The 15,922-nt window shown below is 44.3% G+C and overlaps 1 protein-coding gene across 39 annotated transcripts in view; it reads left to right on the top strand.

Annotated features, from left to right (window-relative positions):
• Window positions 1–15,922, top strand: part of PROM1 (prominin 1) — a 130,114-nt gene that overhangs the window by 28,297 nt on the left and 85,895 nt on the right. For all 39 annotated transcript variants that reach the window (XM_070613116.1, XM_070613134.1, XM_070613126.1 and 36 more), the window contains one exon: window positions 1,720–2,153. In XM_070613116.1, the coding sequence (XP_070469217.1) occupies window positions 1,934–2,153 (220 nt within the window). In that variant the 5' untranslated portion in view covers window positions 1,720–1,933. The remainder of the gene's footprint in view (window positions 1–1,719; window positions 2,154–15,922) is intronic.

Below are 15,922 nucleotides of genomic sequence, written 5' to 3' on the forward strand. Positions count from 1 at the left end.
TCTCTCTGGAAATGGTAGGAAGACTGAGCAGAGCGGGCCTGTGTTTGAACGTGTGCAGTGGTGATTTCCTATAAGAACCAGAGCAAGGCTGGAGCACTTCAGAGCCTGAGGCCAGGGTGTGTGCAGCAGCAGCCACACCTGGCAGGGAGATTGCCCTGGTGTATCTGTAGGGGAGATGGAGAGCCAACATGGAAGCCTGAGGTTAGCGAGGTTGACACTGGGAGCCACTGGGGATCTGAGCAGCCCATGATTTGATAAAGGGAGAGTTCAGGGTCATTCTATTGGTAGCTCTGTGCAGAAGGGATTGGAGTGGGCCAGGCCCTAGAAGATGAGGCAATATCTAAGGGGATTAAATAGGAATTAACATCTTCATGCAAAGAGCTCATGCAGTCCCACCACTTGTCTGGGGCTCTCTTTGACTTGGTAGGATGTAGGTAGTGGGCCCTCTGGCCCCTTGTACAAGGTGTCACTTTCTTGATGGTGCCCCCTCTCCCATATCACAGTGTGTTTCAGGAGCACCCTGTCCTTCTTTTCAAAGTTCATAAGTGTGTATCTAATATACAAGATGAAATCAGGATGTTCCTGATCCCAGAACAGAGAGGCGAGCAGAGCATCTTAGTTCCTCTGGTGGGTTCTGTTTTGAGTCGCCCAGCGCCCTGCAGGGGCACAAGGAAAGCAGGCTCTTTGGCTTATTCAGTTATATATATAGCAGCACTTCCTGATCCCCGACTGTGTGTCCTGTCTTGTGTTCAGTTCTGGGGATAGAAATACCAGGAGGACAGGGTCCATCTTGGAGGTGCTCTTGGTCCCTTGCTCTCACTAGACGTTGGGTTAGTAGCTGCTCCTAGGATTTCTGTTTCTTTCTCCCTCTCCCCAGGGGTGGGCAGGAGTCTCCCTCTGCCCTACCTCTCATCACTGGGACCTCTAGTGACCAGGTGGTGACTTGGAGCTGAAGGTTTCCATCAGGATTACCTGGTGAGCATATTAGAAAGATAGACTCCGTTGTCACCGATCTTAAAGAGTTTAGTCCTTGTTGAGGCCATGCTGTTCTAGTTTGGGTTGGGGGTGAGTGAAGAGGGGGATGTTTGAGATAAGATCAGTGAGCAAAGAGTAGAAGAAAAGGCCGAGTAAGATATATCTCCAGAGACAGGGGCAGCAACACAAACTTGGAGGAAAAATAAGCGTATAGTCTATTGCTGGGGGCCTCTGAGCCTGTAACCGGAGGCTGGCTGAAAGGAGGACTCTGTAGGAAGAGTGTCTTGCTCATTAGATCTTGGAATCTGAAGGCAAACCACTGGGTTTGAATTCTGGCCCCAGCCAGGACCTCGGGCAAGTCACCGAAATCCTCTCTGTATCACTTTCCTCATTTATAAAATGGGATAATGCCTTACACGGGGTCCCACCTGTAAAGCACGTGGAACAGTGTCTAGAATATAGTAAGTGCTTAATAAATGCTAGTTTCTAAGACCACACAGCCTTCTCTACACCTAAGGGTGTTCCCTCAACCCAGGAAGGATCTGCGCTCCGAGTCCGGCCTCTTGCGGAGGGACCTTCTAGCTGCCCTGCCCCCGCAGCTCTGAAGCAGGCTCTGTGTTTGCTTCCCACCTGCCGGATTAGGCCGAACGGCTTGCTCGAAAGCTCTGCAGCCTCCTTTCCGGGAAGCTCCTGGGCAGGCAGGCTGCACGCGTGAGTGACGGTTGCCCCTTCTCTCCCTGCCAGGGATGCTGCGTCCTGAGCGACCAACCCGCCTGGAGAAAGCTCTTTGACGCCCTTTGCCGCATGCCAGCCCGGCCGGAAAACAGGACTCAGCAGACCCCTCCTCCCTGCGCCTCTTCTGCGCAGAAACACACGCTCCTGTCTTATCCAAGGCTTCCAGAACTTCTGCAGCGGGAGACCCCCAGTCCTACCTCATGTTTGGGGGATCCTGCTAGCTATGGCCCTTACACTTTGCTTCCTGCTGCTCCTGGGGCTGTGTGGGACTACCGTTTCAGAGGGGCTGCCATCACCCACAAAGAGCCCTGATGTTTTGGAGTTTGAATTGCCTGCAATGAACTATGAAACCAAAGACTCTGACGATGCTGGGCCCATTGACGGTCTCTTTCAAATGGTGCGCGTCTTTCTCCACGTGGTGCAGCCGAATCCTTTCCCTGAAGGTAAGTGCCGATTGTGGGAAAAGCCAGGATTTGTCTCCAAACACACGTGCACATGCACAATGTTGTTTGTTAATGACAATACAAGTAATATATGTTATATTCAGTATTTTAAAGTATGAGGTTCAAAGTGATTCAACTGCACAGCAACAGAAAATATTTAGACAGAAGTTAAGAAAACTTGTACCAGTTAAAGAGGTTGTGAGGAGTGTGATTGTAAGAAGTGAAATCAAGCTACGTTGCTGTGTTTTCCAATTCGTTATCCTCCTTCCATCCCGCCTTTTTTTTTTTTTTTGGTTAGAGCAATGAATTCTTCTCAAGTACACACGAAAGGTAATAATGAGGGTAAAAATGTAAATTCTTTTCATCAAATGAGAAGTTAATAATTACCTCTCATGGTTATGCTAGCATTTAAAAATTTAACTCTCTTCCACCACCACAAAATGCAGTTCTGACATTGCTTAGGGCGAGGGCAGGCCTGCCGCAGCCTGTGCACCTGAGTAACTGTTCACCTGGGTTCTAAGAGTTTGAGTGAGAGGAAAGGACAGCCCGTTGTCGGAACTCTCATGGCGTCGTGCTATTATTCTTTCTACGAACTACTAGTTGGCTACTTCAGCCTTGTTACTGTTGTTTACTCTTCTCATCTGTACTTTGAAATCCTCGGGGTGTGTGTTTTCAGGAACCGGATTATGAAAATTAAAATGTTCTGTGGCGAGTATCCACTGCTAGGGCTTGGCAGTTGAAAGTTTTACTGGCTTAATGTTAGATCTATCCTAAGCTTGTTCTGTAAACTACAAAGATTTGAGTACTCTCACTGATTACTAAAAATTATAAAATTTGTGGTAACTTTTATCGTCTTTCTTAGCTGGTCAGCTGTTCATAAGAGGCTTATGTGTGTGTGTGTGTGTGTGTGAGTGTGTGTGTGTAAGAGAAACGGAGAGAATTTATTTATTGAACGTGAGCACTTGTTTTATTATGGGCAGTTTATAGATTTTCATTAAAATACATTTATAGTGAATTTTTTTACATTTGTTTGTCTTAGATTAAGCAACTGAAACAAACAATTGGAAGTGTAGTTCTCAATTTTTGGTTAGTTTAAATTTCAATTCAATGAAATACATCACTCTGAGCCCTCTTGTCACTGCAGAGAGTCCTGAGCAAATACTGCGCACTGTTTATGTCATTGCTTAAAAGACTAAATTTGGAAATCCAAAGGACAGAGTAGAAAATAAGCTGTTTGTTTATTAATATTGAGTACAAATTCACTGTTCTCAATAGAAATACCTTCGTTTAGTTGTAGACATAAATTTTATTGAATAAACAAATACCTGCTAGTGTTTCTATTAGTGTTGGCTTCTTTTTTTAACATAAAAGGCATAGAATTTGGTTGTTTAATATGAATTTACGTGACTTCTTTAAAGCGATTGTGAAGCGTCCATGTGCCGTTCTAAGGCGTCGTGTGTAATTAGTTAATCCCGTAGTCTCTTTCCATATGTTGTCTGATTTTGCTTCCTCTAGATTTCAGAGGAAGGCATCGTCATACTCATTTTATGAGGGAAAGGGGTATTTTTAAAAGTCTTCATTCAAATGTTCAGGTTAAAGACGTCCTATTTCCAGTGCATTCTGAGGTTCTGAACTCCATCATCATTGGTCTAGAAGGAGGCGTCTGAAGAATTTAAATCCTAATGTAATCTGAGGGTATTAGCTCTGCTTGTCCCTTGACCTTCGTCAATACTTGTTACTTCGGAGAAAGAAATTCCTGAAATTTTCAGCAGTATACCGGAGGAGACCAGCCCTACCCCTTAAACAACAATTGTTAAGTTGCTTAAGGAAGGTAATATTAAATTCAGCAGGTGAGGTCTTGGAGTGTTGGTTTTCTTCCACCATCTCATTATTTATGTTCTTTCTTCCAGTTACTAGATTTCGTAATATTCTCAAAGTGCCCATTAGGTACTTTGAACATAAAGGGCACATACACAAGACAATCACGGTTTTTCCATTTGGGGCCAGTGCATTTCATGAGCACCGAATCATAGGCAGATGTCTTCATAATTGCAGATGCGAAAAAAAAAAAAGAGATAGATTTCTATTTATTATCTTAAATAAATGCATTAACTAAAACAGATGACTTCAGGACAAGTCCTCTGTGAAGTAACATCTTCGCAGAAGATGGTACCTCATAGGGATGTTCTTTCATGTGAAAGAGGAGAAGTGTTTTGGGTGCAAAGTCTCAGTACAGGAGCGAAAGAGGAAGGGAGGGCCCCGGACCCTGGACTCCCTCTTTTCAGGCCATCCGACTTGGGAGTTTTCCACTTTTACACCCTTTGTCCGACCAAAATGGTAGACCAGATTTTGCATTTGGAACTGTCTAAAGAGAAGCCCATGCTGTATCCTTATAAGTAAAAGACGGAAAAGTCCTGGGGAGCTTCGGCTTGTGACAAAGGCCTACTTCCTGGACAGAAGGAAAGGTTAGCTTGGATTAGACTGGGTGGCTATGTGCCGTGGCAGAATGTGTTCTAGATCCTGGTGTGGGTATTTCACAAACACCTGCCCTGGTCTGAAGCTGCTGGAGCGATACAGGGTGCTGGGCCTGGGCTCACTAAGACGAGAGTGATGGCTTACATCTGGGAGGAGTCTTTTGTCCATTCCTTCAACTTAGAAAGGGCACTGAGGGCAGGATGACCAGGCAGAGTTGAGGAAAGGGTGTTTCAGGCAGAGGAAATGGCATGTCCGGGGACTGGAGGAGACAGTGGTTCATGGTGGACCCGTGAAGCGGGTAGTCCTGGAATAAAGCGGCCAAGGTTGGGGACCCAGAGCTGGAGGCCCCTGACTGTCAGGCCTGGGAGTTTTGCAGAGGGAAGAACGCTAAGGCAGCATGAGAGAGGTTTCATTCATTCGACAAGTGTTTATTGAAAGCCCCTGCGTTCTGTGGGGCACCTTGCTGGGTGCTGTGAGCCAGGGTGGAAGTGGAGTTGGGTTTTTGGAAAAGAATCCGATAGCAGTTGGCAGAGTAGGTCACAGGGAGGTGGGGGTCCTGCAGTGGCCCAGAAGGAGGTCGTAACCACCTGACTTAGAACGAGGCAGAGGTGCTGGGGGAAACGGAGGAAATCCGTTTCATGGATTTCATTTCAAAGGACTTGGTTCAAATCCTCGCTCTTGCCTGTTACCTGCTAGGGGATCTTGGCCACGTTTGATTTTCAGAGCTTCTGTTCTCATAGATGTAATATGACTATAATCTTAACTCACTTGATAGCTTTTGTCTGTGAGGCTTAAATGGGGTGATGTTTGTAAAGCCTATATTTAAAACCATGCCTGCCAGGTACAGAGAAAAGTCCTCAATAAATGTGGCTGCTATTAATGTTATTATTTGAGAGGAAGAATTGACCAAATTTGATGCCAACATTGGTATCAGGAGGGGATATAGGAAAAAGAAGGTGACTCCAGGAGGGATCATTAAAATGTCCTTGTTACTGCTCCCTCTGGAACATTCTACATGGAGTTGGCTCTTAAGAAGCACTTCCATTTCTTTTGAAGTTTAGTGGGCTGTGTCTCCTGGCAAGCAACCCCCCCCCCCCCCCCCGCCCCGCCCCGTAGCAGAACGGGATGCAGAAGGCAGCGCTTGAGTGTAATGCTAGTTTACTGAGTGGTCTTCACTCCTCCACAAAAGTGTCTACATCTTAGGAGCTCTTGTCTTTCTCTGTTGCTTTGTTCTTTCCTGCTGCCCCCAGGATCTGCTGTGAGGCATTCTTTGCTAAGTGCTAGCTCATTTGAGTCTCCCAACAACCCTGGTTGGTAAATGGTGGTGGTGGATGGTGGTCTTATTTTTATTTATGATACTCCCTTGTGCGGAGTGGAAAACTAAGTCAAAACGAGGTTGCATGTTGCTAGTCATGTTCACCCGACTAGCCAGTGGCAGATCGAGAAACCTCTGTTTCAGGACTAGTTGTTTCTCTTATATTCCACAGCTTACCTTGTGGGTACTTTATTTCCCTTTTATTTCACCAGAGTGCTTTTAAAATGACCGTGGGTTACTATGAAAAATAGTAATTTTTGTATTAAAAGTGTGAGCTGCAGAAGATTATCTGGTGTGGCTGGTGAGCAGTGCCTTTTTCAGTTTTATGGGTCTATGATAAATTTTGTATAAATCATGGCCCTGATCAGAGCCATTCTAATGGAGCAAGCAAAATAAGTCTCCTCTGCTTTTATTTTTACAGAAATTTTCTAAAATTATTCTCCACCGTGTTTTGGTATATTTTTAAATTAGATTTGAGGATGGTCGACCTATTTCTAAGGGCCTTTTAGGCTAATCTGATTTGCTCCTGGGAATGGGAGCCAATGGTGGGTGGGGGAGTGGGGTTGGGTCAGTGGCCGTGGAAAGAGGGAAGAGGGAAGCTTGGTTTCGGTGGAGTCCGAGATGCCGTGAGGATGTCATATGAAGTGGGAGCTCTCTCTGTTGCAGGTAACTGAGAGCTGTTAGCTAGGGGAATCAAAGCAGGAGCTGTCATCAGGACTCCGGGTCATCTCATGGCACTCGGCGAGGGGTCAGCCACCAGGGACTAGATCTCGCTCTCCAGACTCTGCCTCCCATGTTGGCTCCTCTCTGCATAGCCCCTTCATTCCTCCTCCTCCCTATCCCCCCTCTCTGGGTTCCTGCACCTCCATAGTCCTCAGGGTGGAGACCCAGATTGCCAACATTATAGTTTTCAGGCCAACCTCCTGGAGAGTGGCTGGGGGTGCTTTTTCTCTCAGTCCCAATTGCCAATTCCAGTCTCTCCTGGGCCAATCACCAACCATGGGCTCATTGAGTAACTATGGCCAGGGTCACACCTCGTGGGCCAGGTGCTATGAGCTGTCACTGTCTTCATGACATCACAGACAGGGAGGTGCCTCCCAGGAAAGGGGTGGCTGGGGGACAGCCCAATAGGTGTGTCTATGCTGATATCCGCATGGAATCAGGATGTTGTATTGTATCCAACACCTGCGTGTTCTTCCTTAATTCAGACAAAGCCAGCACTGTCTCCTTTAGATCATGTGACTCAGACTGGCAGTGGGCCTGGCCATAAATAAGGTCATGGAGGGAAAGCACTAATATCCGTTGGTCCTCCCTCCCCCATGTCACACATTGTACTAGGCAGTCTGCAGCTGTCATCTCTTCTCACCCTAACAATTAGAACAGCAAACAGCTCTTACGTGTCTGCTTTCAGGGATATGATCAACTCAACAACTCTGTGAGCTAGGTACTATTGTTTTCCTTTTACAGAAGAGGAAGCTGAGGCCTAGAGAGCTAAGGTGAACAGGGTCACACACTAGCCAGTGGCAGAGGCAGGGTTTGAATCCAGGAGGGCTGGCTTGAGAATCCAGGTTCATAGTTGCTACTTTTCTTTTTTCTTTCTTTTTTTTTTTGGTGAGGAAGATTGGCCCTGATCTAACATCTGTGCCAATCTTCCTCCATTTTGTATGTGGGACACCACCACAGCATAGCTTGATGAGTGGTGTAGGACCACGCACGGGATCCTAACCCACGAACCCTGGGTCCCCAGAGCAAATCATGCTGAACTTAACCACCATGCCATGGGGCCGGCCCCTGCATTTATTTTGCCGATGAAGAAAGTGAGACTCAGGGAGATTAAGAGACTGTTCCAAGGTCACACATGATGGCCATGTGGCCGAGCCAGGGTTTGACCCGGGGCTCTGTGACACCCAGCTTCCAATGCTGCACCACCTTCCTCTGTGGGGGAGATCTGCTGTACAGAGTGAGTTTATATGTCCCCAGGGACTTGTGAGTGTGGGGCGGGATTGGGTGGGAGGTGACACGTCCACAGACTGTAGCGGGTATTCTTCTCATCCACGTATGTGTCTTCTGCTTCATAGTACAGCTTTTGCAGCTAAACTGAAAAGCTAGTCCTGTTGACTGTGTTCCCATAGCCATGTCTGCAAAGTCCTGCTGAAATGTGCTCCTGTTTCCCCATAAGTGACAAGTGAGCCCGGCTGTACGCTTTTGGGAAAGGTGTGCTAACGGTGGGAAGAGACCCGCAAAAGCCACAGGAAGAAGAGCTTCCTGCTCTCCTGGTCTCCAGTGACGTCGTCTTTCAGGAGAGCTTCAAACACATGCAGGAAATGAGAGATTACGCGTGAACGTAAATAAAGACAGGCCACTCCAGCAGCTGCTGGGTGAAGCCAACGTGGTATTAAACATTGCTTGTCTATTGGGGTTGAACGGAAGGGAGGTCCTAAAATTTGTGCTTGGAGAAGCAGCTGTAGAGTGTGGTCTGTACAGGGCAGTGCTGGGTCAGAACCATCGAGGAGGATGGACATTCCCAGGAAAGATGGCCCCAGGCAGGCCTGCCACATACCCTCTGCTTGTCTGGGGTCTAGATTTGGAAATAAGCCCAACACTTGGGTGGTGGTGAGGAGCTCACATTCTGGAGCCACTGTCTGGGTTTGAATCCTGGCTGGCATGTTCACTAGCTCTGTGACCTTAGGCAAGTTACTTAAACTCTCTCTTGTTTCGTTTTCCCTCTGTAAAATGGAAGTGATAATACTAATAGTACTTTTTGGGTCATTGTAATATTTATGTAAACAATATTTATAAAGCAATTAGAATAGTATCTGATGTATACTAAATACTATATAAGTGTTTGTCAAATAAAATAGGAAAGTATAAAATCCATATGCGTTAAAAGCTTTTAAATTAATCTCGGGTTTTGGTGATCACAGGGACAAAAGAACAAGCGTTCATCTGACCCCCACTCTGTTGGTTTCCTAGGGCTGCCGTAACGAATCATCACAAATTAGGGGCCTTAAAACAACAGAAATTCACTCTCTCCCGGTTCTGGGGGCCAGAAGTCCACAGCGGACAGCGGGGCAGAGCCGCGCTCCTCTGAAGGCTGCAGGGAAAGAGGCTGCCTGGCTGCTTCCAGCTTCTGGCGGCTCCAGGTGTGCTGATCTCTGGCCGCTTCACCTGGCCGCCCTCTGTGTCTCTGGCTCAGACCTCTTCCTGCCTTTTTCTCGTAAGGACACCTGTCATTGGATTTAGGGCCCACCCTACGTCCAGGATGATATCATCTCAAGATCCTTAACTTACTTACGTCTGCAAAGACCGTTTTTCCCAATAAGGTCACATTCACAGATTCTCGGGGTCAGGAATTGGACAAATCTTTTTGGGGGCCACCACTCAGCACTACACCTATCATACTAATGCAGTGCTCCCCAGCGACTCAGAGATATTCAATAATGTGCCCAAGGTCATATTTCTGGAAAACGATGGAACCAGATTCAAACCTGACTGACTCCAAGTGCTCACCTTTCAACCCTGTAAATGTGAACATGTAGTGAGCTCTCCCGGGTGCCGAGCCTGCTGTTGTTTGGCAGAGGATGGTGTTGACTGGAGTTCCCTGGTCTGGAAAAGCTGACATTGAATGAGGAGACCTGCACCTCCACAGTGGGCTGAGATTCAGGGCAGGCTGGTCCACGCTCGCTGTCAGGTGTGAATTCTGTGTCGAGGGCTGTCCAGGGGAGGGATTAGCCATGATGAGGCCAGGAGAGAAGGCTTCCTGGAGGATGTAGCATCTGAATCAGCCATGAGGGTGTGGAAGTGTTCCGGAAGCAGAGGAGAGCATTCCACTGGAGCATTCCAGGGGCACAAGTAGAGGCGTGAGTGATGCAAGTTGAGACAGGCACTTAGAAGATATGGCCTGGAGAGCAGTGAGGCCAGAGCCCTGCATGTCTAGGAGGTTGTCAGGCCGTGAGCCTGGGGAGTAGCTTGTAGGCAGATGGAAGACAGGCTCTGGAATGTCATGCCAACACTTCTACATGGGGTTCTGCAGACAGTGAAGAGCCGGCTTCACTCAAGAAATCTGCAACCCTGAGCAAAGCTGCAGGAAGGAGGCCATGGGGAGTATGCATTGTCCACTGAACCTGTTCCTGGAAATTCTCACGGACACTGGAGCACTAGTGGCCCAGCTCAGTGCTTCTCCAGGTGTGACCCTAAGACCAACAGCATCAGCATCACCTGAGAGCTTGTTAGAAATGCAGATTCTTAGGTCCCACCCCGTAGCTACTGAATCAGAATCTTTTTTAGTTTAAAAAATATTTAAACATGTTTTATGTTGAAGTGTAATATGCATACAGAAAAGTGCGCCTAAGTCTACAGCTTGGTGACTTTTCACAAACTGTGCAAGTCTGTGTAACTAGCCCCCAGATCAAGACAAAGGACAAGTCCCCAGAAGACCCCTCTCATGTTTCCTACTCACTGTCCCCAACTCATCCTGGGGGTAACCCCTCTCCTGGCTTTCAGTGGCACAGATTAGTTATGGTTTGTGGCACACGGGCTGCACTCTTCGGTTTCTGGCTTCTTCTGTTCAACATTTTACTTGTGAGATTCATCCTTGTTGTTGCAGGTAGCTGTAAATATTCATTCTCATTGTGTTCTATTCTATCACATGAATATACTGTAATCTATTTATCTATCCTACTGGACTGGCGTTTGAGAGGTTTCAGTTGAGGCCTGTCTTGGTCAGCTTGGGCTGCTATCACAAAATACCATAGACTGTGTGGCTTAAACAGCGGACATTTATTTCTGACAGTTCTGGAGGCTGGAAGTCCAAGATCAAGGTGCAGGAGATTGGGTGTCTGGTGAGGGTCCTCTTCTTGGTTGGCAGACGATTCTCATCTTGTATCCTCATGTGGAGGAGAGAGAGAGGGCTCTAGTCTCTTCCTCTTCCTGTAAGGGCACTAATCTCGTCATGAGGCTCCACTCTCACAGCCTCATCTGAACCTAATTACCTCCCAAAGGCCCCACCTCCAAATACCAGAATGCTGGTTTCAATAGATGAATTTGGGGCGCCACAAACATTCAGTCCATACAGGGCCTTTATGCACAGTACAGCTATGAAGATTTTTGTATGTGTCTTTTGGTGGCTTATGTACTCATTTCTGTTGAGTATATACCTAGGAGTGAGCTGCTGGGCCATGGGGTATACATTCTTTCACTTTTAGTAATACTACCAAACAATTTTCCAAAGTGAATATACCGATCAAATCTTTTTCTTTTTAACTTTTATTATGGAGAATTTCAGGTATGTACAACAGTAGAAGGGTCTGATGAGCCCTCATTTACTCATCACTCAAGCTTCAACAACTTTCAGCTCATGACCAGTCTTGTTCTGTTTACTTTGACCCACTCCTCCTACCATCTGTCTTTATTTTGAAGCAAATCGCAGTCTTGCTGTCATTGCATCTGTAAATATTTCAGTATGTGTCCCTAAAAATAAAGACATAATACTATTACACTGTGAAAAGTCAACAGTAGTTCTTCAGTATAGACAAATATTCAAGAAGTGTTCAGATTTCTTGATTGTCTTGTAAATGCAATTTTTAAAAAATTTGTTTGAATCGGGATCCTAATAATGCCCATACGTTGCAATTGGTTGATATATCTCCTTATATCTCTTTTTAATCTATACGATGCTCCTCTGTGTCTTTTTTGCCCCTTGCAATTTATTTGTTGAAGAACCTAGTTACTTTTCCTGTAGTATTTCCCATAGGCTAAACTTTGCTGATTCCATTTTCACAGTGTTCCTTTTTATTTTTATTTATTTGTTTATTTTTAAGGTTTTTTTTTTGAGGAAGATTAGCCCTGAGCTAACTGCTGCCAATCCTCCTCTTTTAGCGGAGGAAGCATGGCCCTGAGCTAACATCTGTGCCCATCTTCCTCTACTTTATATGTGAGACACCTACCACAGCATGGCTTGCCAAGCGATGCCATGTCCACACCCGGGATCCGAACCGGCGAATCCCGGGCCGCCTACGCGGAACATGCAAACTTAACCGATGCGCCACCAGGCTGGCCCCTTTCACAGTGTTCTTAACATGTTCCTCTGTCCTCTGCATTTTCTATAAACTAGTACCTATAAAGATCAGATAGAGGTTCATTTCTGAGGCAAAAGCAATTTATAGGTGGTATTATACATTGCATCAGGAGACAGATAATGTCTGGTTTTCTGTCGTTTTGTGATATTAGCAGTATTGATGATCACTGTCTAGACTCATTCATTCATAACGGTCCAATCCTTTTAAAATTGTTTGCAAATGTGCTCTCAAATATATTGAAACTCTTTAGAGAAAAATGGGATACTTTGCATATCCTGTAACTTGAATTTTTCACTTAACAGTATTTCATGGACATCTTTCCGTGTCTGTTCCTTTTAGGGTGTTGCCTAGAATGAAAAGGATTTTTAAGCAAGGCACTTAAAACATCCATTCACTAATCTTTTGATGTAGGTCCAAGACTGTAATTTTTTTTATTATGAGTTACTTGAAGTTTTGTGATTAGCATTTCTATAAACAGTACCCCAAATTCGTCCTCTATAATTTTTGGTTTCTTTTTTTGACTTCTTTGAATTGGAGCATAACACTTGGAGTTCAGAGTTCTAGGTTTTTAGTTTGGTTTTTTTCTCCTTACACTTTTACAGTTTACTCACGCGTAATTTCATCCAGTTGGCAGGGCTTTATTAAATCTTTATAGAACATTTGACTCAGTTTTCAACACTCATTCTTTTTATGTTCTTATTTCCTCAGTTTGTATAATATGTTGTTACACATTATTTGTATTATAAATAAAGAGGCAGAAAGAAGCTTGGCGGCAAACCAAGTGTTATGGATTGAATTGTTTCCCCCCCAGATTCATAAGTCCTAACTCCTGGTACCTGAGAATGTGACCTTATTTGGAGACAAGGTTGTTGCAAATGCAGTTAGTTAAGATGAGGTCAGACTGGAGTGGGGTGCGCCCCTATCCAACGTGATTAGTGTCCTTATAGGAAAATTTGGAGATAGATACAGACTCAGGGAGGACACCATGTGAAGACAGAGTTATGCTGCCACAAGCCAATGAACTGCCAGAAGCGAGGAAAGCTCTAGAACAGATCTTGCCCTGGGGCCTTTAGAGAGAGCATGGCCCTGTCGACACCTTGATCCTGGACTTCCAGTCCCCGGAACTGTGAAACAATCAATGTCTGTTGTTGAAGGCACTCTATTTCGGGTATTTTGTTACAACAGCTCTAGCAAACTAATCCATCTAGTAAGCAGAGAAGTGACCTGGTGTTTGCAGAGGTCCACGGGTACCCAGCAGAGGTGGTCACTTCACGATGACGGACAGTGCACAGCCATGTTTTCTGAGAGAAGGGACTGCTGGCTGGGTGAGCTGGGCAGCTGGAAATTGGGATTTAGCTTCCCGAGTGTCTACTGGACACGTATTCATACATCAGAGTCACATCATCCGTGCATTTAATTCATGAAGATTCAACTCTGTGTGCTGAAAAAGAAAAGAAGAGAGAGAATTTAAATAGTACAAATGAGTCTTCCCGCTGCTCTACGGTTGCATTGTATAGCATTCACCTGAGAAGCCCCCACCTCCATCGATGCTTAAAAGAAAAACAGCCACTGCTTGTTTGAGATGAGAGATTTAGGGATTTTCACAGCTAATTCCTCTCTACCTGCCTTTCGTTCACTGCACTCCCTGCCTGGCACGAGGGCCTAACTCCCCGCGAGATCAGACGTCTGGTTCTGCTGCCTCCTGTCCTCCGCTCGCCTCCTGGCAAACTCCTGTTGTTTCTTTAAAACTTTCCTCGTGTGACACCTGTTCTGGAAATCTGGTCCCTCTCATCTCATTTTGTTTGTACTATTTCTGTATCATTTACACACTTTTAATATTGCATATTTAACACTACCTTTTAATAGTCTGCAGTCTTAGATTATAAACTTATTGGTGTCAGTGCCTGGCACATGGGAAATCCATCATAATCTCTTGCTTTTGTTTTGGTATTTTTGAACTTTTAAAAAGATTGTACTTTTTTCCTCCCACCAAATTTCTTTTTCTATTCACTCAACAAAGATTGAGTATGTGCCACGTGTACTTTTGTGAAATACTAATGTCATGATACCACTGAGCTATCATATAGTAAAACCCTTAGACTGCCGTGAGCCTTTCTAGAGTTTGCTGCTCTGCTTTTAAATTTTCTTCTAGAACTTCCCTTACTGTCAGGTTTTCAAATTTTTTCGTTTTGTTTCTCTATTGTCAGCTCTTAACATAGCTCTGCTTTCTTCAAATCCTAATGCTTCACTTTATACAACCCTCTGGGCGAGTTGCAGTGGGTGGCTCCATTTTTCCTGTAGGAATCAAAGTGCATGGACTTTGTGATACTTATTTATAGTTCAGAGACTTAAAACTTTATTTCCACGTTTACTCCTTTTTCACTTTCATGGGAAAACTCAAGTTTACAATTTTTTAGCTAGTAACATTCCCAAACTTAACAGTAATTACATATCTGTGAAAAGCCCGGGAGCAAGGAGCAACTGTGATGTGAGGAACATCACGTGTGATTCAGACGAAAGGTGACAGGGAGTCCTGAGAATGCCTGAACTGAGAAAGAATAAGTGTTGAATTCAATCCAAATCATCAAATGAGTCTGATTATATCCATTGCTTTCATCCTCAATATTTATTAAAATAATTTAAAACTAAATTTATCGTTAAATATAAAAGGTATGTACATAAAAAGCAAATAACGTTTAAAGGTGGTGATTGCTAACAAGTTTTGTACGTCGTCATTCACTCATTCATTCAGTGGATGCTTAGTGAGTTCTTACCAGGTGCCAGGCTCTGTTCTAGGCTCTGGGGAATAAACATTCACAAAATGTTTTATACACACACATAGATTCTTTTTCCAAAAGGCATTATTTGACATGATCTTCTGCCCCATGCTTTTAAAACTTAAAAACTAGACATCCATTTCATTTCTGTTTAATTTCACAAAATGCAGAGAAGCGCAGAGAAAAATTTCACAGAACGTTGGTAGTTTTCTCATCCTCTCAGAATGAGTATGTAGTCAGATTCTTTTAAATAAAAGAAAGAAAACCTTGTCAACAAAATTGGAATCCCCATTACATGCCATCCTTGATCCTATTTCCCTCCTTTCCTTCTCCGCAGCAGCTTGTATCCTCTTAATGCATGTCTTTATGTACTCACCGTATATCGGGAGCGTTATTTTGTGTGTGAGTATTGTTTTCTGTCTGCTTTTTTTAATTCACTGTTATGTTTTTGGTTTCTATCCATGTTGAAACCCATGAATTCTAATCCATTCGTTTGGGCTACCTTCTGATGTCCCATTGTATGAGAAAGCCACATTGTGTTTGTCCTGTTCCCTAGTGATGGTATTTCAGTCTTTCTCCTCATCTTTGTAGCTGCTGCATAGTGTTCCATTGATTAGATAATACATTTTTCTCTTAATGATGGTTATTTGGGTTTCCAGTGTATTGCTATTTTAAACTCTGCTACAAAGATCACCCTTGAATGTATAGCTTTGCATACTTGGGCAAGTAAAACCAATAGGAGGAATCTTTAGAAAAGGAATGACTGTGGCAAATGGCCTGTGCCTTTAGAATTCTGATTGATATTAACCAAATTGTTCTCTAATTTGTATACCAATTTGTACTCCCAGTGCTAGTACATGAAAATGCTTGTTTTTCTACACTTTTTCCAACCCTGGTTATTTCTGACTTTTTATCTTTACCAACTGATGTGTTAGGGAAAAAAAATCATGTTTTAATTTGTATATATTTGATCACTAGTGAGTCATATCCTTTTATCTATTTTATATTTTTTTCAAGGAACTTCTTGTTCTTGTCTTTGCTCATTTTTCAATTGAATTATTGGTATTTTCCACCTTGATGTGTTCCAGGATCTCACCGAATTTTAAAAATACTTTATTTCCTGAA

This window comes from Equus przewalskii, chromosome 3 (genome assembly GCF_037783145.1).
Source record: "Equus przewalskii isolate Varuska chromosome 3, EquPr2, whole genome shotgun sequence".
Lineage (NCBI taxonomy): Eukaryota > Metazoa > Chordata > Mammalia > Perissodactyla > Equidae > Equus > Equus przewalskii.